The following is a 24,482-nucleotide window of genomic DNA, read 5'->3' as shown; positions in this document are numbered from 1 at the left end:
AGTACTTACTTTGTATCAGGCCCTGAGCTAGACTGCAAACCCCTCACTCCACTTCCCACAAGAATTCTGTGGTGCAGAGTGTTACTCCTGTTATTTAACAGGGTAAAACAAAACAAGCAAACAAACTGGGCTCAAGGACTTTCAGCAATTTATTTCCTTAAAGTCTTCCTGGTAATCTGTGGAACAGCTAGAATTTGAACTGACTGGTTCCAAATCTGGGTTTTTTGCCTTCCACCAAGCAGTCTACAGAATTCCTTTCTGCTCCTGGCTAGGGTCACATATTCTAACCAAGTACCTACAGAGTGAGAAGCCCTGAATTAAGAATTGCAGGCAATAGGAAGAAATGCGAACTAAGGCTCTTAGCGCTTCAGGCAGCTAGAAATGAATCACCTCGAATTTTAAAATAAGTTGTGTTCCTTCTGTATAGAACATGCAGTACTAAACACTTTGTAGGGAAAAGGAGACTCTGGGACAAATAATTTAAAAACATGATTTTTCCCCCTTTAAACAGTCTAGAATAGTGGGTCAGGGTGAGTAAAAGCATGGGTCTCACATGTTCTTGCTTTCTCTGCTTACTCTGTTCTCCTCACCTGCAAAGCCTTTCTCCTTTTCTTTTCATCTCATAAAAGTTTCTATATCTCAAGGTCTTAGGTCTTTTTCAATTTCTATTTCTTCCATTCGGGTACTCCTCCCTGAGCCCTCAGACTGGCAGGGACCTCCCTTGTCTAAACTCCTGTGTCCCTTTGCTCTGCAAAGAAGCAGTGTTGTTTAATGCTTAGGAACACAGATGGCCGGGGTTGAGATCTTGACCCTTCCCCTCTCTGGTGGTATGTGATCTTGGGCAAGTTATTTAATTCTCTGGGCCTCAGTTTTCTCCTCTATTAAAGGGGATATATCTGTCAAGGATTCGGTTGCAGAGAACAGAATTTACCCTCGCTAACATAAGCAGAAAGTATTATATTATAGGGTATCAATTAACTCACAGAACATTGGCATCACCAATGAAAAAAGACTCTAGTTTGAGCTTCCTGAAGACTCCATGCCACTCTGCAGCAACCGATAACCACAGGAGCTGCTGCCGCTTTCATAACGAGGAAGTCACCTGCTGAATAGAAATATAAGGAATGCAAGAACCATGTCCACCTTTTCTGATCCAGCTAGTCAGCTGCATGCCCCAAGCCTGCCTCTTGACACAGAGGCAGTGACTGGCTAACATGGCTGCAGACAAACCACATTGCTCTGTAGCCATTTTTACAAGCCCAGGAAGCAAAGTGTGGTCTCTGCCTCACTTCTGCTTTCCAAATTATATCGAAGTGTTTCTAGTGGTCAAATCTAAATTACATCCAGCTCCCTAATTGCAAGGGAGTCTGGGAAATGTAGTTTATAGGTTTCTGACCTCTGTGTTTCAGGAAGGCACTGGTTGGGATGAATGTTGATGGTTTATCCACCATAAATAACATCCATATGAGGTTAGTAAGTGTACCTACTCTATAGAGTAGTTATGAGAATCAAATGAAATAATAAATATGTTTAGAACAATGCCTGGCACATGAGAGACTCCATAAATGTAGCTATTTTCATCAACTTCTCAGAGAGTTTTCCAGGGGAAAGTCAAACCACATTAGATATCACTCCAATTTTTCACATGCTAATAAGTAACTTTGATGAACCCACTTAGGAGCCCCAGTTTTCTCATCTGTAACTGAGGATAATAATTGCACTCTGCCTTATAGAGTTTCTGCTCGTATCGTATTAGGTCATGTGTGAAAGATGATTTAAAAATTGTAGCAGACACTCCAATTGCTTGGGCGTTAAATGGATATTAAGTAAATTGGAGAACCACAGGCTACTGCTCAAATTGTAGCTCTGTCCCTGAGACTAGCAGTCACCTTCCTGTAGTTTTATCTTATCCATTCTCACACCATTTTGTCCTCCATTTAATTTTCAAAATTAGCCAGGGAAATCAAACAACTTCTACACATGCCCACGAGGATAGCAAGGCTCAGGCACTGCCACAGCCACCTCCTTCAAGAGGGGAGATAGGGTCCTACCCAGCTTGTCAACAATCCCCACCCCTGAGTTCTTTCCAGAAGACCCTTTGTCCTCTTGACCCCAGTTACTGCAACTGGAGGGCCAAGCGAGGAGGACCAAACCTCAGGAAGAGACAGGTGGCTCCAGCGTGAACACTGTAATGTACTCTCCCCAGGGAGAGAAATTCCGAGAGTTTAGCTCACTCTTTCCTGCCATAAAGCACACTGAATGTTAACAGCTTGCTCCTGTCCAAGCTGGTGTTTTTTAAATTAAGTATTGTTAAATCCATACCATTTGGAATGATGCTTCAGACAGCTCTGACACTCTTGCTTCTGCTTTCATTTCACCTAATATATTGTGCAGGGAGCCGGTAAACAGTATTACAGCAGCCGGGGCTGCTGCTGCTGCTTCTGCTGCTGCTGCTGCTGCTGCTGCTCAGACACTGGCAGACGGCTTTAATTTAGATACCTGAAGAGGAAAAAAGGAACTAGGCCAACGCCCCGCGCAGATGCCATAAGAGGCCTTTCCCAGGTTGCCGTTAGTATGGACCTAGATTACCTAGGGTTTTATGTTATATTTTCTGGGCACTGAAAAGGGTATACTAGAAATGATGAAGATGGGACACAGAGAAGCTGTAGACTAAAATAAGATACTTCCCATTGTCAGGTAACATATACCCTTAGTAAAACCTGGGTAGACTGCCTTCTGCTCCGTTGTCTTCACTATAAACGTCCTCCTCCAAACAGAATGACACCATTGCAAACACCTGAAAATGTGTGTGTGTGTGTGTGTGTGTGTGTGTATACACACATACATACATATAAGTATTATGTGTGTATGTGTAGGTGTAGGTGTAGGTGTACGAGATGCGTGTGATTCAAAATCCAAAGACCCTATCCAAAGGCCAGTTCTTGCCAGTGGGGCCTGAGGTACGTCACTTCACTTCTCTGAGCCTCATTTTCCACATACATAAAACGGGCTGAGTACTTAACTAACTTCACAGAATAGTCATAAAGGTCCAGTGAGATTGTCAGTGTAAAATCATTTCATGAACTCAAGAGATCTCACATAAACTTTGGTAATAATCAAAATTAGCTCATCCTAAAAATTGACCTCAATCACCCTAACCCAACTCGATTTTATTCTCCTTTTTCTGAAGTTACAGTAAGCTTGGAGTTTGCCCTGCATTATATAATGCTCGACTGTGAAACTATATTTCCTTGTTTCTCTGGGCATCTCCAACAGGAAAGGAAATGCTCCAAGCATAGGGACCAGACTCTGAGTCTTCATGTTGGGCATCCTCCAGGCATTCAATAAATGATTCAGAGCTTGATTTTAAAATATCGTACTGGAGATGTCATCAAAATGGCGGCGTGAGGTGAGCCTCTGTAAAGCTCCCCTGGAATTTACAACTAATCGAACAACAATAACTCCACAAAGGACTCCCTAAACAGCAGACAGGCAAGATGAAGAGGCTCACTACAGAATTCACCTAAAGGTGGGTGAATCACACGAGCGGGGGAGGAGGGAAGGGAGAAGTGCAGAGACAGAGCCGTGCGGGCAGGTGCAGGATGCAGACCTAGCTCAGTGCTCCGAGCTCGCTGCGTCCCGGAACTACTGCAGCTGCGGGAGAGGGAAGAACTCGGACTGCTAGGGCTCCGCTTATGGCCCACAGGGCTGAGGGGGCAGCATATAACATGGCTGAACCCAACGTTCACAGCAGAGACCTCAGAGAAAAGACTGAGGGAAGAAGGCTGAAAACGGTGGTTTAAGCCCTCATTGCCGAGCAGAGAAGGGAAGCCTTGGGCACTGAGACTAACTGCCCCCTCCCTACCCTACTAGAGCTCGCCCCGCCCCCACCTGCCTGGTGCTAAAAGTGGAACAGTAGCAGTGACAGATCAAAAGAACAGAATATTTGCTGTTCTGAGAACTGTGGACTGCAGACACAAATTCGCAGCCCAACTAGTTCCGGCAGAGGGGAGGGAACTGTGGAAGCAGGACCGGCTGTGGTGGTGATCGCTGCCATTTCTCTGGGCCACCTCTCACAACTCACCCCGCCCCTGGCCCCACCTATCTGGGCGGATCCCTGCAGGAGTAAACAAAACTGCTGAAACACACGGGCTTTGAATCTGGTGCAGGAAGAGCTTTGGAACTTCAAAAGCTCTCCACATACACACACGGACACTGCACCCTGTGACCCAGGTGAACTACTAACAGAGGAGAAGCCCGTCTCCCAGGGAATCCCCCCATTGTGTGAAAAGCTGGAATAGTGCAGAGAAAACATAGCACTACCGTGTGAGAGAGACAAAAAAGGCTGCAGTTGGAGAGAAAATAAAAAATTCTACCAACAAGTACTGGAAAACAAAAGAAAGACCTCTTCCTATCAACCTGTTGCAGAAGCCACTCCTGTAGATGTCTAGGAAGAGAAATAATAAATCAGTAATTGCCATGAATAACCAAGGCAACAAGACAGCTCAGAAAGAAACTGAAAAGTCTCCAAAAAAGGAGGTTAAAGATATGGAAATATGTGACTTAAATGACAGAGAATTCAAGATTGCAGTTCTGAACAAACTCAACGAGATGCTAGAAAACACAGAAAGGCAGTTTAATGAACTCAGAAACACATTCAAAGAACAACATGAGCATTTTACCAAACAGATTGAAATTTTAAAAAAGAACCAAATAGAATGTCTGGAGATTAAGAACGCAATAAAAGAAATTAAGAATGAAATAACCAGCTTAGGTAGTAGAGTTGACCAGATGGAGGAAAGAATCAGTGACATCAAAGATAGAAACCTGGAAATTACACAGATGGAAGAAGAAAGAGACTTGAGACTTAAAAGAAATGAAAGAACTTTCTGACTCCATCAGAAAGAGCAAAATAAGAATAATGGGTATACCAGGAGGAGAAGAAAGAGAGAAGGGAACAGAGAATATATTCAAACAAATTGTTGATGAGAACTTCCCAAACTTGTGGACAGAACTGGATCCTCAAATCCAAGAAGGAAATAGAACACCTAATTACCTCAATCCCAACAGTCCTTCTCCAAGGCACATTGTAGTGAAGCTGTCTAAAATCAACGACAAAGAAAGAATCCTCAAGGCAGCCAGGGAAAAGAAGATGGTAACCTACAAAGGAAAGCCCATTAGATTATCATCAGATTTTTCAGCAGAAACTCTACAAGCCAGGAGGGAGTGGAACCAAATATTCAAACTATTGAAAGAGAGAAATTATGTGCCAAGAATAATATATCCAGCAAAGATATCCTTTAGATATGAAGGAGGAATAAAGACCTTTCCAGACATACAGAAGCTGAGGGAATTTTCTAATACACGACCTGCACTACAAGAAATACTAAAGGAGGCTATTCGACCACCATGAACAGGGGCGATTTATGGCAACCAAAACATAAAAAGGGGGAAAGTAAAGGCCTAAACCGGAATATGGGAATGGAGAAAGTTAGCGTGCTGAAGAAAATGGAATACTCTAAATATCAAACTTTCTTTTACATAAACTTAAGGGTAACCACTCAAAAAAAATCCAGAACTGAAATATATACTGTAATAAAAGAAGAAACAGAGGGAAACATCATAGAATTCCACCACACAGAAATAATAGACAGCAACAAAAAGGCAAAGAAACAATGGAGACACAGCCTTACCAGAAACTAAAGATAGAATGACAGGAAATCCTCACATATCAATAATCACCCTAAACGTAAATGGACTGAAGTCACCAATAAAAAGGTACAGAGTAGCAGATTGGATCAAAAAACTAAACCCAACCATATGCTGTCTCCAAGAGACGCATCTCAGCTACAAGGACAAGCATAGACTCAAAATTAAAGGATGGAAATTGACACTCCAAGCAAATGGTACCCAGAGAAAATCAGCTGTAGCCATAATGATATCAGATGAAAGAGACTTCAGGGTGAAAAAGATAACAAGAGACAAACATGGACATTTTATAATGGTAAAGGGGACTATACAACAAGAAGACATAACAGTCATCAATATTTATGCCCCCAATCAGGGAGCACCGAAATATACCAAGCAACTACTAACAGAACTAAAGGGAGAAATTGACCAAAACACAATTATACTAGGGGACTTAAATACATCATTGACAGCTATGGATAGATCATCCAAACAAAAAATAAATAACGAAACAGCAGCCCTAAATGACACATTAGATGAAATGGATATAATTAACATATATAGAACACTTCATCCTAAAACATCAGAATATATATTCTTTTCTAATGTACATGGAACGTTCTCAAGGATAGACCATATATTGGGACATAAAATCAACCTCAGCAAATTTAAGAAGATTGAAACCATACCAAGCATATTTTCTGATCACAAGGCTTTGAAATTGGATGTCAACTACAAAAAGAAAGCAGGAAAAAACACAAATACATGGAGATTAAACAACATACTTTTAAAGAACGACTGGGTCAAAGAAGAAATTAGAGGAGAGATCAAAAGATACATAGAAACAAATGAGAATGAAATTACATCCTACCAAAATTTTTGAGATGCAGCAAAAGCAGTTTTAAGAGGGAAATTTATATCATTACAGGCCTATCTCAAGAAACAAGAAAAATCCCAAATAAATAATCTTAGGTTACACCTTAAAGAACGAGAAAAAGAAGAACAAGTGAAACCCAAGGTCAGCAGAAGAAAGGAAATAACAAAAATCAGAGCAGAACTGAATGAAATAAAGAACAAAAAGACAATAGAAAAAATTAATGTGACAAAGAGCTGGTTCTTTGAAAAGATTAACAAAATTGACAAACCCTTGGCTAGACTCACTAAGATAAAAAGAGAGAAGACACTAATTAACAAAATCAGAAATGAAAAAGGGGAAGTTATCACGGACACCACAGAAATACAGAGGGTCATCCAAGAATACTATGAAGGACTATATGCCACCAAATTCAATAACCTAGAAGAAATGGGCAAGTTCTTAGAAACATATAGCCTTCCTAGGCTGAACCATGAAGAACTGGAAAATCTAAACAGACTGATCACCAGGAACGAAATTGAATCAGTCATCCAAAACCTTCCCAAAAGCAAAAGTCCAGGACCAGATGGCTTCCCTAGTGAATTCTACCAAACCTTCAAAGAGGATCTAATACCAATCCTGCTCAAACTCTTCCAAAAAATTGAAGAAGAGACAGTACTCCCTAACTCATTTTATGAGGTCAGCATTACCCTCATACCAAAACCTGGTAAGGACAACACAAAAAAAGAAAACTACAGACCAATATCTCTGATGAATACAGACGCAAAAATCCTAAACAAAATTCTAGCAAATTGAATACAACAATGCATTAAAAAGATTATTCATCACGACCAAGTGGGGTTCATCCCCGGGGCACAAGGATGGTTCAGCATCCGCAAATCCATCAATGTGATACATCACATATACAAAATAAAGGACAGAAATCATATGATTATAGCAATTGATGCAGAAAAAGCATTTGACAAGATACAACATCCATTTATGATTAAAACACTTAATAAAATAGGTATAGAAGGAAAATACCTTAACATAATAAAGGCCATGTATGACAAGCCCTCAGCTAATCTTATAATTAATGGTGAAAAACTGAAGACCTTTGCTCTACGTTCAGGAACATGACAGGGCTGTCCCCTATCACCTCTGCTTTTCAACATAGTGTTGGAAGTCCTTGCCAGAGCAATCAGGCAAGAGAAAGAAATAAAAGGCATCCAAATTGAGAATGAAGAAGTTAAATTGTCACTCTTTGCAGGTGACATGATGCTATATATAGAAAACCCTAAAGACTCCACCAAAAAGCTATTAGATACAACAAACAAATACAGTAAAGTTGCCTGCTACAAAATCAACGTACAAAAGTCCATTGCATCTCTACATACTAACAATGAAATCTCAGGAAAAGAAATACAAAAAACAATTTCTTTTGCAATTGCAGCAAAAAGAATAAAATACCTAGGAATAAACTTAACCAAGGATGTGAAGGACCTATATGCTGAAAACTATAAGACATTTTTGAAAGAAATTGAAGAAGACACAAAGAAATGGAAAGACATTCTGTGCTCATGGATTGGAAGGATCAACATAGTTAAAATGGCCATATTACCCAAAGCAATATACAGATTTAATGCAATCCCCATCAAAATCCCAATGGCATTTTTTAAAGAAATAGAGCAAAAAATCATCAGATTTGTTTGGAACCACAAAAGACCCCGAATAGTCAAAGCAATCTTAAGAAAAAAGAACAATACTGGAGGTATCACACTCCCTGACTTTAGCTTGTACTACAGGGCTACAGTAATCAAAACAGCATGGTATTGGCAGAGAAACAGACACATAGACCAATGGAGTAAAATTGAGAACCCAGAAATAAAACCACATAAATATGGACAGATAATTTTTGACAAAGAAGTTAAAAACATACAATGGATGAAAGACAGCCTCTTCAATAAATGGTGCTGGGAGAATTGGATAGCCACGTGCAAAAGAATGAAACTGGACTGCTGTCTGTCACCATGTACCAAAATTAATTGAAAATGGATCAAAGACTTAAGCATAAGACCTGACACAATAAACTGCATAGAAGAAAACATAGGTACTAAACTTATGGACCTTGGGTTCAAAGAGCATTTTATGAATTTGACTCCAAAGGCAATGGAAGTGAAAGCTGAAATAAGCAAATGGGACTATATGAAACTTAAAAGCTTCTACACAGCAAAAGAAACCATCGACAAAATAAAGAGGCAACCAACTGAATGGGAGAAGGTTTTTGCAAACAGTGCCTCCGATTAGGGGCTAATATCCAAAATATACAAGGAACTCAACAACAAAAAAACAAACAACCCAATTGAAAAATGGGCAGACGACCTGAAGAGACATTTCTCCAAAGAGGACATACAAATGGCAAATAGACATATGAAAAAATGCTCAACATCACTAATCATCAGAGAAATGCAAATAAAAACCACAGTGAGATATTACCTCACCCCAGTCAGAATGGCTATCATCAACAAGACAAATAGTAACAAGTGTTGGAGAGGCTGTGGAGAAAAAGGAACCCTCAGACACTGTTGGTGGGAATGCAGACTGGTGCAGCTGTTATGGAAGGCAGTGTGGAGGTTCCTCAAAAAATTACAAATAGAATTACCATATGACCCAGCAATCCCTCTCCTGGGTATCTACCCAAAAAATCTGAAAACATCTACACATAAAGACACGTGTGTTCCAATGTTCATTGCAGCTTTGTTTATGGTGGTCAAGACATGGAAACAACCAAAATGTCCTTCGATAGATGAATGGATAAAGAAGTTGTGGTATATATACACAATGGAATACTATTCGGCGGTAAGAAAAGATGATATAGGAACATTTGTGACAACATGGATGGATCTTGAGAGTATAATGCTAAGCGAAACAAGTCAGACAGAAAGAGCAGAGAACCATATGATTTCACTGATATGTGGTATATAAACCAAAAACAACAAAGGAACAAGGCAAACAAATGAGAAACAAAAACTCATAGACACAGACAATAGTTTAGTGGTTACCAGAGGGTAAGGGGGGGTGGGGTTGGGAGATGAGGGTAAAGGGGATCAAATATATGGTGATGGAAGGAGAACTGCCTCTGGGTGGTGAACACACAATGGTATTTATAGATGATGTAATACAGAATTGTACACCTGAAATCTATGTAATTTTACTAACAATTGTCAGCCCAATAAATTTAAAAAAATAAAATACCGTACTTTACTGAGTAAAATATCGTACTTTTCGGTGACTTTACTGAGGTGACCATCTTGTTATACTTGACATGACCATCAAAATTCCAAAGCAGAAATCTGACTCAAAATATCGAGAGAGTATTTATTTCCAAAGCAGGAAGGAATCTAGACTAGCATACAAGTGGCTGCCAGTTATTCTCTTACCACACCGATTTTTTCTGTTCTTCTGCAAATGGTACCATGACCTTTGTTGTCGTTATTCCTTCTCCCACCATCTGTTCTTCCCTTTTGGTCTGCCTAATGAGTGATGTTTATGTGTGAAGAGGGAGGAAGTGGTGCTAGATAAAATATTCCATTTTATAGAACTAGTTGGAACTCTTTAGCGAATGACTCTGAAAGAAGACAACACTCCATAGCAGAAAGCCCCAATGTGTAAAAGGGAGACAATGTAACATAACTTCATAAATGAGAGTTTATTTCAGTCCATCCATTTTTCTAATCTGATGAAGATTTCAGATAACACCAGTCAAGCATTTTCACAGTAACTCATGAATGCTCTTTAGCTTATAAGCATTTGCTAATTTGGGAGAGATTTGTAAAACAAAGCTTTCTGAAATAGAAAAGCATACCCAAGAATAGGGCCTCTTTGTTATGGATTTGTGCTGTCCATTTTCCTAGGTGAGGTAAAAGGTGGATCTTTGTATGCTCTTGACTTTCCTAACAGGTTAAAAATGGGAATTTTAAAGCTCTTCTGTCTTTAATTGATATACCATTTGAAGTAAGTAACCTGAAGTTGAACAACCTGCTTTTCTTCACCTTTTTGAAAAGCAACAGTGCAGGTATGTATATAGGCAGACTTGCCTGTATTCACATGCCTATTATGGCTTCATCAGGTTTTCCACATTTGTGTGTTTCATGCCTCTTGTCAGTATTTTTTTCATTAATGAAAGGAAAGAACAGTGATTCTAAATGTCTTTTACCTTCACCATATATATTTCTTGGCTATCGGGAGATCCACAAAGGAAAAACTTCCTGGTAACACACCTATGGAAATGTAAGGCCAAGTTTGCTATTTCATTCTCTTAAAAACTCAGGGATTTCCTTAACAGATAAGGAGAAAGATGTCCTTGTTTGACAGTTGACACTTTTCTAAAACTGTAATAAAATCCTCCTCTCGTGGAGTCAAATCTTGCTTGCCGGTGGATTAACCAGACTCAGAAGCTTCGCGACCTTCTCTTGGCTTTGTCAACGTTTTAGTGTTCATTGTCACTTCCTCCTGGGCTAAACTGGACTTCACAGGTCACCTCCTCATCCAACACTCTTGCAACACTGGAAGGGAAAAGGAGGTAAAACTCACTTCAGCCTTTTCCTGCTGTATTATAACAGCTCCCATAAAGCACGTGAAGGAGGAGGAGGCTGAAACTGTCAGTTAAAAGGTTTGGGGATTAACTGAGGATTTAATTCATCCTTTCTGTCCCTCCCCCCACTAAATCAAATAGTTGAGAGTTGGCAGTGTGTCAAAACCAGGCTGCTCCTCAACCCCAAATTTCTGCTCCACTCATCCCTGAGTCTTTGTTAAGGGCTTCTTTTTAAACTGGTGGATCTAAATTTCTAATTGTGCCTTAGTGTTAGTAAACCTTGGATGTTTTAAATTGTCACTTTACAAAGAAGCAACTTCCTCTTTTTCAGATCAAGTTAATGACTACACACAGTCACTTATACCACTCTAGGTTTAGTGAGGAACTTGCAAAAACTAATAGTCTCCCTTTTCCAAGTCAGGGGGAAAATAAAGAGGAATTTTATGGACGAGGAATAAAGCATTTGTACAGAACACGTTGAAAGGGCACATTAAGTCAGTTTTTGTCTATGATTCTTTCCCTTTATGGCATATGTTATATATTGACAGGGATTAGGTTTCTCTCCTGAATGGAACAATACGGAGTCACAGGGAGCTACTGTACTTTACAAAGCAACAGGCACAAGCAAATGGCAAAGAGAAATGTATCTCACGCAGAACTAACCAGGTTAGTTAACAGCACAGGGCTTTGCTTCATCGTTTGCAATTCTGCATCTTTTGCATTTCTCTTCTCGCTCTGCTGCGCGCTCTGCTCTCCTTTCTTTTTCGTTCTTTTCCCCCAGTTTTTTGCTCGCACTGTTACACTTTCTCTGTCCCCCTGGCTTTGTTATTCAGCATGTCTGATTAGCAGGAGCCTGATTGGCTGGCTGCCTGCTCCGAGAGAGATTCCATTCAGCTTACCCCCCACCCATCCACCCACCCACCCACCCGTAGTCAGGAAATGTGAGCGGGGCTGATGGAAGCTGATAGGCAGGGCTGGAGTGTTAGCACCAGTACTGGATGTGACAGCAGGCAGAAGAGCACTTAGCAGCTTATTCAGTGTCCGATTCGGATTCCGGCAAGGATCCAAGCATGGAATGCTGCCGTCGGGCAACTCCTGGCACACCGCTCCTCTTTCTGGCTTTCCTGCTCCTGGTAAATGCCTTTTCCTTTCTATATGTTGCTACTGCCATTTAGTCTGGGTGCTGTTGGGGTGGTGTGTGTGTGTCTTTATCTTCAAACAGCAGGTAAACTAATTTATATGATTAAAATAAAAACGTATTTTAGAACTTTAACCCCCACTTCCCAAGCAAAATAAAGTCTGCAAGACTTTGTGGGATTAGAGGTATCTAATAATATCGAGACATGAACTTTGGGATAGACTGCATAGACTTGGTGAGCGGGGACTGTATAAATGGTGGTGTGTATGCTTGGAATTTGGGTGACAGGAGTCCTAAAATCAAACTCACTCACTGTGGTGGTCCTGGAATTTTTTTGAAGGATGGGCTGTGAGGGGCTCTCCCCCACTGCCATATATGAATTCTTTTCCCTCTATGAACATGTGCTACAGACCAGGTAAAAGAGGGAATGAGAGCCTCTTTGCAGCCAACCCAGATTATAGCTCATAATTACTGCAAGTCATCTATGGATACAAGTTAATGCTAGTATTTATGAATTGAGGATTATGGTCTTTGATCTCGGATCTGCTTTTGAAGAATAAAATGCTGACTTTCTGTACGGCTCCTTTCCACAGTCACAGTGATAAGATGCTCTGCTTTTGAACATCAGCACACACTGCATTTTTGACTCAAAGTAAATGTTCCATTGTGACTCATACTTGGTTTTATGGGCAGAAAATGAACATTTACTGTCCAAAAAAAATCTACACTCAAAATATTAATAGCAATGCACATTTTTTAAACCAGAGTGTTCTGGGCAGGCTGCTTAGTAAACCTCATCTGAAGGGTTGATTCCAAAATTTGCACACACTGATTCCAAACAAACGTGATTGTAGCTCTCCCTGTCACATTTATGGCAAGCCAGCACTCACTTCCTCAGAAGGTAACAAGGCAGGAAGGGAGCAAGGTAAAAATGCAACAAATATATAGGTTGCATTGATTCATGGATGGTGAAGGAATGTTTTGTTCTGATTAGGCTCTGACAAATTTGATCTGCACTATAATTACGAAGAAAGGAAGTAAGCCATTTGGTACAAATTGAAAAACTCCAGGAAGATTCATCAGCGAGTAATCAGACAGTGATTAACTACTTTATACATTCCCACTTATTTGCATCATGGTAGCCAAGAAATCATAATGCTACATTGCAAATGCTATAAATGTAGAAATATATTTTTAAGTTTTTATGGAAATTTAAAGGCAAGCTGAATTTTAGGCATGAATGGACTGTAAGTTTTAGTCGCTCTGAGTAATATAAAAAAGCAGAATGTTTAGGTGTACTTTATGACTAGTGAACCCAGCAATTTATGAAAGGTGTCTCATTTTTTCCATATGGGACATGTTACTTATATACACACCGTTAGTTTGCCTCGTCTCTCCTTCTTTGTGATTTTTTTTTTAAAATGTGTATTTTCCCGTTGAATTGTATCATAAAACAAATTACCAGCACACATTACTTTTTGGTATCTTCCATATGAAGTATGATCTCATTATACTTTGGAAAAACTTTTCCGTTTAGGAATAGATTGTTTTGCTACTCATTTGTTAAGTGCATTATATTCCTCCTTGAAATCTTGAATGTTCATGTATGTATTTGAGCATATAATGAGACTTACGTGGAAAAAAAGGAGTCTGCTTATTTCAGTTAAAACATAAAACATATTTTCTTTTTAATTACAATAATTGTGTTATGAGGCTAAAATGTAATCAAACCTAGGTTTGTTTTATGCCTGTATTTAAATAAACTGGGATTCTGAGAGTTATGCTAGAAAAGAAAGAGAACTGACTGGTGAGTGCCAAGATACATCCCTCTGCAGAGTGATAACAGCTTAGTAATACCTGCCATGTATTGTGTGTCTGAAAGTGCCAAATGCTAGACCAGTTGTTTGAAAAGCATTACAAGGCATCATCACAATAACCTTGTAAATAAGACATTTTAAAACCCATTTCACAGCTAAGGAAATAAGCTTATATTTGAGCCCCCAGATCACACACGTAATGGAGAAAAAAATAACCTGTTTGCTTTGTACTATGGTTATCAAATGTTTAGCAATGATGGAAGCACTAGCATAGGTTGGTCTTTAATCTTTGCGATATTTAGGCTTTTTGCATCGTATTGGCCATTAAAGCTATGTACAGTAATATAAGCACTTGCTATACTTGCTCATTAACTGCCCCCTTTAGGTTTGCAGCCCAAATTCAATCATTGGCCTAAGAGAAAGTGACCTTTAGCCTGATCAGTAGTTGACTTAGAACTAGAAGTGTGATGTTGTCAGCTCAACCTTCAATCTAGATAGAGAAATTGAACTAGTTGGCTTGTTTTCTTCTGTAATTGTTTTATACATGACAAGAGTCTATCTGCTTTTAGAGTTAAGCAATTTTAAAGATCCCTTGAACTTCATTGGAAAACATCCTTGTTCAGTGGCAAGCCACTTTCTACTTCAAAACAGCCTTCATATCACTGAATCGTCTGTATCATGACCTGGTTCTTGAGTGTGTACAAATATCAAATGTTGTTCATCTTTGGTTTTGGCAAAGCCCTTTCCCCTTGAGGCACTATTCCTGAGAAAATGAGGTACTTGTGTTTTTTGTATCTATTTTAGGTTACCACCCATATTTTCATGCAAAGCTCACACATCATAGATTTATTTTTTTATTCTGGACGCAATAGGACAATAGTACTGATCAAGAGATTTTCATCCTGATATTCAGGTCAAATGAAACCACATAACTGAACTTTACCCATCTTCCCACCCTGCTTCCCTTTTTCATTCTTCCTCTTTTGTTCCAATTGTTTAGATTAAAAAGAATGTGGCAGAAACCATGACCAGCCATTGACATATGTGTCCATCCAAACTTAAAGTCAAATCATTTCTTGTCAGGAAGGCATTTAATGAAATTTGCATTTGCTTTTTGTTTCTTTTAAGTGGTTTTAAGCTCTTTAGCCTGCTATTGTGGGAGTTGCAAGAGTAACACTTGGAATTATAATAAAGTACATGTGTTTTTCAGTTGAATTTCTTTTTCTTCTCTGCACTAATTTATACATGGAAACTAGTCAAACACAATAGCCCATTCCCTTCAGTCACTCTGGCACTCTCCTCCACTATTATCTAAGTGGATCTATCTTGGATGGCGAGAAGCACCATTAGCTTGTGGAATGAATGTTAAATCCCTTATTTACAGCAGATTGTGGCCTGCTCCAATAAGAGTGAGGGAGTCTGTGTGTGTGTGTGTGTGTGTGTGTGTGTGTGTGTGTGTGTGTCTATGTGTCTATGTGCATGAGCAAGCATCTTTCTCTAACTGTTCACTCTACATCTATTTCTCATGCCTAGACTGTCTTTAAATCAAGCTTAAGGATTTTTTACATAAATTTGCAAAACATAGTGAGACTTTTTTTTTTTTTTAATTCTTTTCTTCATGTTTTTCTGAACTTTCTTGTCTAGACATGGTCAGCAGCATTTTTATTTTCTCAGGCTGCTGTTTTTAGTGTTTCAGTCTGTTGAGGACCACTTTCTGGCCTCCGTCATTATTTTCATGTGAACCAGTTCTGTCGCTTCATATAAGTTGAGGGAAGTATGTCCAATAGTGGTCACTAGTGAACTACAAAAGAATCCTGTTACACCAGGAAAATCTTTCCTTGAAAGACTACATGGATATTGAAGACTTTGGAGAGAAAGAGAGAAAATGAATAAATGAATGCATTTGTGCATTTCTACAAGTATCGATATATGTCGATTCCCCTTTACCAATATGTGTGAATATGCTGAAAAGGAGTTCTCCAGCACACAATGTGTTGGGCTGTTACTCAGACTTAGGAGCTGCACAAATTCATTCTTATATGCTTACAGCAGAGTTAAAGTCAGGGTTTGTGTAATTTTAATCAGTAAAGTGTAGTTAATACCTATAGTTTTTTTTAACCCAGTTTATGTTGGTGCATTTTGCACAGAATTTGTGGTTGGATCAGAAGTGGTCTGATGTTTTGCTTCTCCCCTTTATTATGGCTTAATCAAAATATAATTTTAAATCTTTCAGGAAAAAGACAGTGTCCTGTGAATTTCAGCATTTCCTACAGCACCTAGTAGAGTGTTTTTTGTATATCGGCATCAAAACTGTTTGTGAACTAAATTAAGAGAAGAAAGGAATTTTAGAGACTATTACACAGTTCTCTAATCCTCCATAGACTGTCTGTTTCCTGACTTCATATAGAGTCCAGTTTCTTTGGTCAAGTGACAGCTCTGCTTTGAGTTTGTCTATTTCAGGCTTCAAGTATAATTATTTAAGTTTCTCACATCTAACTATTTAAGTGGCATTCTTCACTTCTCTTGTTATGCATATTCTACTGGTTCTTGTGGTCTCAGGAGTAGAGTGACCCAGAAGTGACCTCTTCATAGCATGAAAACCATAGTCTTCTCTGGAGTGAGAGCATTCCTTGTCTCATTAGAATAACCTACTGGTTAAGTGTATTGAGATAATCATAGGAAAATGTGTCTAAATCAAGTTTTATAGTCTTGCCATTTTTACTAATTTTCTTCTTCTTAAGAACTGGCTTCAAACTTGGTGTTTTCTCCAGAATGAGACAAGGTCATGTCATTTTTCTGTCTGCATCATAACAACCATACCATGTGGTTGAATTTTGGCTTGATTGGCAGTACTGGCTCATGAGTGGCTTAGGACTGGCATACCAGGGGTGATGTCAGTCCTAAAGGATCCTAATTGAAATAGGCCAGCACAGCTGTGTGGGGAGCCTGCCTGCTCACTGGGGTAAGCTGTTGCTATCAACCTCTTCTTTCCATGAGCTCAAAAATAAATGACTAAATCTCCCCAATTCCTGAATTTCAAGATTAAGACCTACATTGAATAAAGCTTAACTGTTCTGGCTTCCCTTCCTTGGGACTTTGCTAACTAGATCACCCTGCTTGTAGGGCAGTTAGAAGTTTTCTGGCCATGTCACGACGAGGAGCCGGTGGTAGTAGCCTGCAGCCAGCAGTGACCTCTGGCTTTTTATTTGTTGTATTTTCAGAAGCTCAGTATTTATAAATCTGTTTGAATGTTTTTTGACATCTGTTGATGGTGTTTATTTCAGTCATATAAACATATCTCTTTAACTATTGTAACCTTCATTTGAAGAAATACTGTCATTTCTGTGTTTGACTACCCTCACACCAAATCCCACCAGTGTATAGCTGCACGTACAGGCAGTGTTTAGTGATTATTTTTCACAGGCATAAATAATTAATTATATTCTTTACAACATTTTAGATGTACCTTCGTCTAGTTCTTGTGCTTCCTTTCATTTATCTCTGCCATGGTACATCTCATATGGTACTTACATTTCTGTCTACTTCACAAAAGTGTGGGTGACAACAGGAGTGGCTTGTTCTTCCTCTATCAAAATGTCTGGTAATTAGATCTCAGTAAATGTTTTTGGATGAATGAATAAATGGATACATATTAATAAGAATGACTTGGCAAGAAAAGGTGAAAAGAAGGCAAATTACAAGTAGCCAGGGGAAATGTAAACATCCATTTCACATGTGAAGCATTTCACTGATTCTGGCGTTGGTAAGACCAAGTCAACAACTCTAATAAATTCCAAAAGGAAGACATACTTGTATACTTTGTTTTTCTCTCTCTCTTAAACATATACATCTACACAATGAACTATAATTAATATTCCCTTTTGCTGTTGTTAATTAGAATGAATTGTACACATTTCGTGTCTTTTTAAATCTATTTAGTTCTCAAGTATTTTTCCTTTAATAAAATTAATCCTCAGGAAGAAAACTCATTTCTTTTTACCACTGGGCACAAAGATAAATTATATTTCCCAGACTTCTCTGTGATTGGATGGTGCGATATGATTGAGTTCTAGTCCATGGATTATACAGAGGGTGCCAAAAAAAATGTATACACATTTTAAGAAAGAAAAAAGCTATTAAAATTGTAATACTCAATGTACTCGTATACCGATAACAAAAAATGAATACAAGTCACATTTGACTTCTGCAATTACAAGAGGTACTCAAAGTGGTTACCATCAGCCTCCAGACACTTCTGATTACAGCAAACTACTACTTGAGCAATGTTGACCAAAATGTCCATTTGTATACTTTTTTTGGCGCCCCCGGTAGTTAGAAGTGATGTACGGCAATTCTAGGCCTGACATCTCCAATATAATCCTCTAAGCAACAAGCACTCTTTCTTTACATGCCTGTTGGATGCAGATCATTAAAGAACTTTAAGACTCTAGAGAATGGCAAAGCCACCAAATGGAAGGCATCGGTCCCTGAATGACTACATGGAGCAGAGCCCCATACCGCCACTATCATAGAGTTACATTTGTGAACATTCATTTAACCATGAGCAAGAAATAAACCTTTATTGTGTTAAAACATTGAGACTTGTGGGAAGATGTTACTTGTGTACTGAAAATCTTTTAAAATAATATATGCTTCAAATTTAAATGACATGTATCTAATACTCACTGATACTAATACTAATAAGTACTAATACGACATTCCATTTGTTATATGGGAAAATTGAAATAAGAAGATGCCATGTCATCCTAATGGTGGTTTACAACTTATCACACACCTAGACTGTGCTAAGTACTTGGGAGTATGTGCCAGTACTGCAGGAAAAATATGAAAATGGGTTCACGTCCATTTTTCAAACATAGAATCCAACAGTGAGTGAAGCGGTAAGAAATGAGAAAAAGAACCAAGAGAGACAGGGCTGTGGTAAACAGTTGAAGTCTAATCTCTTGGAGCAAAGCAGAACTGACCAACCTACTCAAGGACTCAGAATTACACAGATCTAAGGGGAAGGCAAAGAAAACAGTAAAAGATACCAAGAAGCAGAAACCAAGGCCCAACACTGATACCACACCAGAGACAAATGTCAGAAAATAAAAGAGTGGACAACTGACAGAGAGGGGAACAGACTCACACAGCCAAAGAAAACAAATGTTTCACACAGCAGCATATAAAGTAAAATGCACTTCTTGAATATACCTAGTCTCAATCCATTTTCTAGGAGATCATGAAAGTGTCATGAAAGAGCAGTGGTTTTAGGGCGTAACATCTTGGCTGTAGCAATGATTCTAGCTCTGTGATTATGGCCCAGTCACATAACTCACTCCAACTTTTGTCTCCTCTTCCATGCACTATTGCCCATTCCACCGAACTCTCTAGGATGCTGGGAGAGGCAAATGCATCATTAGGTATTTTGTAAACTCCAAAGTACTATAAAGCTCAAGTGATTAATTTATGTTAAAATCATTAATCTATCACCAACTGTATACTCAACACAGAGCTAGGCTGCATGGAAGACAGAGTAAGACACAATCCTGGCAATGAGGAGTTTGGCAGTGTGCTGGATATTTTGTTGTCAGAGTATTTTTTAAATGTTTCAAAAACCTCTTCTGTAGGGAATGGATATTATTATTTTCAATTGCCCCACGAGACGGTTCATCTTCTGCACCTGCATAGACTCTGTTTAATTTTCTTATTCACATGTAAATGTAAATTATGGCTTCCCACAGATTATTAATCTATTATTTTCATAGATAGTATCAGTCAGTATTTGACTTCAAACGTTATTTTTTCCCTCATTTCCGTAGTTCAGAATATCAATTTGTTCAGCAGGACACATTAGAACAGTGTCTTAGTTAACATCAACTCTTTAGGAAAAGAATTTTTCTCAGAGCGAATTCTTATCATTGTGAGAATTACCACTAATTATGTGTGACCAAAAATATCTAGGGAGTTTCATCTGCCCCATTATCATTGGGGCATCATGCTGGCAGACTTCTGGCTTATGTAGTTTCCACTACATTGTGCTTACTTTGTAATAACCAAAATCCATGCGGAAAAAAAAAAACAAAAAACCAAGCACATTCCACTTGGAATTTCTGTAAGTGCAATTACTATAGTAGCGTTCATCTCCCTTCCTCATTAGATTTTTCTCTAAAGTTCTTATTAAAAATAAGTTAATTATGGTAAATCTAAAAAGACCTTCTGTATTGAAAGGGAGACAGTTGAGAGAAAGGGAATAGCAGAAAAATCACTGTCTGAGCATATGCCATTTATAATAGAGGAGATTTATTCCACTTCTGAGGCAAGAAATTGCAGGACTCTAATAGTTTCACCACCTGTGAATTATTTGGGTGCACCTCATAAGCGGGTTCTTTCTTCTATTTGTTTAAAGAAATAAGTGGTATGTTCGCCAATTCTACACTACATTAATTTTCACAGAGTTTCCATTTTCATCTTCATTGCTTTTTCAGATTTTTTTCCAAAGCTTATGCCATTCTTCAACTAAAGCTTTGGGTATTTTCCCCTTCAATTTTTGTCCAGGGATTTTCTCTAAGTCAATTCAGCCTATTGGCATAAATGTTGGGACAAAGGAGGGAAGGAGTGTGATAACCTAAGACATCCTGACATAAATTCCAAGAGCCCTAAAGAAATGAGACAGGAAATTATGAGCAACCTATAATAAATTCAAACTGTCCAATAAAATAAATATACCTTACTTTATTCTCATAGTAAGCTACAGTAGGGTGTCCGATTTCTCAACCTACTTTGCCGCCTGTAATCTCAGTCACCATTTGAAATCTGCCAGAGTATTGTTCAAATATTGTACTTCATCAGTAGAACCAGAAACGAAAAAAGGTCATGGAAACAATAAGAACTCCTACTGTTCAGGTGCTGAAGTGAGATTTAGAAGAAAGTTTTTTAGAAATGTCTGCGTTTTCATTACAGTTGTTATAACCATTGGTCATTGAGACCAAATATAATTTTCCTCATATGCCACACATTTTTACTTTGTGGCTTGTAGCTAGTCTGAGTTAACAAACATGCCTTGAAAGTACTTTTACAGAGTTAGTTTAATTGACATTTGGAATACTGGAACGTGGATTCATAGTGGTGTAGAATTAAAAGGAATCTTCAAGGTAGCATAAAATGTGACCTCAATTGACTGATCTCTTTGAAGGCAGGAGTTTGGTTTTATTTTGTCTTGGATATCTTTTCATCTCTAGCACCAGGCAGCGTTTAAAACGTGGTCGGACAATTAAGTTCATGAACTCATCCTAGAAAAAGTGCTACATACCTCACTGCTGAATATCACTACTGTCACCTTCAAAGTACTCCCCTTGGGAAGCTATGCACCGATGCCAGCGCCTAGTCCACCTTTCAAAGAATTTTGAAACTCTATTTCTGGAATGGCCATCAGAGCTGTCGTCGTATTACCCTTGATATCCTGAATGTCATCAAAATGTCTTCCTTTCAATATTTCCTTTATCTTTGGGTAAAGAAAGAAGTCCTTGGGGGCCAGATCAGGTGAGTAGGGAGGGTGTTCCAATACAGTTATTTATTTACTGGCTAAAAATTCCCTCACAGACAGTGCCGTGTGAGCTGGTGCATTGTCGTGATGCAAGAGCCATGAATTGTTGGCAAAAAGTTCAGGTTGTTTTCGTTTAACTTTTTCATGCAGCCTTTTTAGCACTTCCAAATTGTAAACTTGGTTAACTGTTTGTCCAGTTGGTACAAATTCATAATGAATAATCTCTCTGATATCAAGAAAAGGTTAGCAACATCAATGCAACAAGTTGGCGAACTTAATTGTCAGACCTCATAAATGCAAAGCGTTCAGCTTAAGTTTGTTATTTGAATAAATAAGTTAATTGCCTATCTCAGTCCTTTTATTTTGTAGATAATTGAACTTAAAATGTAAATGTGTGCAAAGAGATTTGAGGTATATTAGCCAGGAACACCCAGTAGGTAGGACCAACTCCTGGAAGTTGGATCTCTTTCCTTTGAGTCCATACTCCTTTGAGAAAGAGTTCATTCCTTTTCTCTTATCCTGTGTGGCCTCTAAGGCCCTTTACATACTCGTAAGAGCCAGATGAGCCAGCCTAGGTAGAGAAAGGTCAAAATATTGAAATTGTCGCATGCACAAGAAGCCAAAGAACCCACGAAGCTGATGAAAACTCATCTTGAGTAAAAACTCAAGGATCATTGTTAGTTCATAAACGTTAGAGGGATGGGGCAAAAAGGGGACTGAAGTTTGTAAAGCTTGTCTCTCGCCCTAGACTTGTGTCATATCAATAAACTTCATTTCTCTTGCTTACGAGCTGAATGAAAAAATGTGAAAATTTTGGTGATGTATATGTGACAGTCACTTCATGCAGAACCTTGCACATATAGGTCTCCAAGTAATATTAGCGTCCTTCCCTCTGTACAAAATAGCATATTCGTTGAGAATCTGCTATATATGAGGCACCATGCTAGTTACTGGGTATACTGTGTTGAATAAAATAGACATGATTCTAAAGATGGATCTTTCTACATATAATAGAAAGGATTTGGGACAGGGAGGAAAGGAGGAGGGCAGGAATTAATTGGCCCGTACTTTCCATTGGTTTTATGTTGCTGTCATGATATTTTCTTTAAATTGTATATTTAACTATTGCTGATGTAAGGGGGTCTCTGCCTAAAGAAATAGACACATTAATTCATTATTTATAGTGATTCAAGAAAGAATGTGTTAGAAAAACTCTAAAACTCTAAAGATTTATATTTAAGGTCACTTCTTTAAGTTATGCCTTTTTTCCCCTGGAATCCTCTTTTTTAGTAATACTGAAACCTAAGCTTAATGAGTGTATTACTTTGTCTCAGTGTTTATTTGATACATAAACACCTGTCTTTTCAATTTTAGGACTATGCTTAAATAGTGAAAGCTTTAAACCAGCCCCTCATTCAAGAGAATAAAAGGCCTCAGTGGCATATCGAGCACTAATGAAAGTAGGGTTTACCTCAAAAGGTTTAGCTTGCTCTGTGGAAACCATTAGTATGTGGGACCTTTACAAATCTTTGAGCATCATCCTGGTGACCAATTAGCATGTTCTCAGCTCTCTGCAAGAAAGGGCTCTGATTTTCCAGCATTTCTGCCATGTCCCTATTACCAGTCCCAACCCGCTTTAATCCTAGACAGGCATTCTTACTCCGGTTGTTCCACTTGGCTGACTGGAGTTCAGCGGTGCTGGGACTCATATCAATGGACCTGTTTTGGCTATTGACTCCAGGATCTTGATTTTGCGAAACCCATTTAGTGGTTTATGCCTACTTGAGAGTTCTAGAAAAGTGAAAGCCGTGATTCCCAGCTGTTGGGATTTCATAGGCCATTAAAATTTCAAAAGTAAATAACAATGTGTTTATAAGTAGGTAGGAAGTATGGAAAACAGATACAAAGTTTTTAATTCCTTCGTTTTGTGAAGACGTTAATAAAATAAACTTCTATCACCATAGTTGCACAAATGAAATAATAGTTCATGCTGCAATATGAGATGCATTTTACATATATTGAATTATCTAATTCTCATAACAACCCTATGGAGTAGTTACAATTATTTTTCTCGTTGTACAAATGAGGAAACATGCTTCAGGTCAGTCAGCTAGTTAGTGGCAGAGTGCAGATTTGAACCCAGGCAGAGTTCATTCTTGTCCCACTTTTACCTTTTTTTTTTTTTCAAACTATGCAAACTAAAGGTTATTTGAATAAGCCCAAATTTCCAAATATACAGGAAAAAATCTAACTCACCACATCTAGCTTTATGGAAAACTAAGCAAAGTCCTTCTTTTTCTTTTTATTTCTTCTTTGTATCGGTAAAAACTTTGTCATGGACTGGCATGCCCTATGCCAAACACTTTCCTTAGGACACAAAGGTAAATAAGACACAGTCACATGCCCCAGGAAAGACACAGATTCTAAATAAAGTTTTAGAAAGATAACACAGACAGGCTAAATGGAGGGAATAAAGTTCAGTAGTAGCACAAGGAAGGAAACAAAGGAAGGAAACTGGCATTCATTGTCTGCAGTGTCCCAGGCTCTGTGCTAGGCACAGAATAACTTGACTTTGAGATGGGTCACTGAAGGTGACATGAAAGAAGGGACATTTAAAGTGAGTCTTAGAGAATCAATGGAGGTTCACTAGGCAGACAAAACAGGGAAAGGGGGCCTTCCAGGCAGAGGCACCTGCACGAGCAGAGGCACAGAGGAAGGAAAAGGAAGGTGACTTCAAGGATCAGTGAGTAAATCCCAGTGGCTGGATCACAGCCAGCTCATGCAGGGCCTTGCATGCTATGCCCAGGAGCTTTGACCCAAGCTTGTGTTACAGAATGACAGCTGTA

The 24,482-nt window shown here is 38.7% G+C and overlaps 1 protein-coding gene across 3 annotated transcripts in view; it reads left to right on the top strand.

Annotated features, from left to right (window-relative positions):
- Window positions 1–24,482, top strand: part of ADAMTSL1 (ADAMTS like 1) — an 887,009-nt gene that overhangs the window by 492,918 nt on the left and 369,609 nt on the right. Inside the window, exon 1 of one of the 3 annotated variants that reach the window (XM_033123966.1) lies at window positions 12,073–12,268. The exons of the other annotated variants lie outside the window; for them this stretch is intronic. Coding sequence (XP_032979857.1) covers window positions 12,206–12,268 — 63 coding nt within the window. The 5' untranslated portion in view covers window positions 12,073–12,205. Of the gene's footprint in view, window positions 1–12,072; window positions 12,269–24,482 lie in introns of those variants that run through there. 3 annotated transcript variants of the gene reach the window in all.

Source organism: Rhinolophus ferrumequinum, chromosome 12, assembly GCF_004115265.2.
Source record: "Rhinolophus ferrumequinum isolate MPI-CBG mRhiFer1 chromosome 12, mRhiFer1_v1.p, whole genome shotgun sequence".
NCBI lineage: Eukaryota > Metazoa > Chordata > Mammalia > Chiroptera > Rhinolophidae > Rhinolophus > Rhinolophus ferrumequinum.
This window is presented reverse-complemented; position numbering and strand designations above follow the sequence as displayed.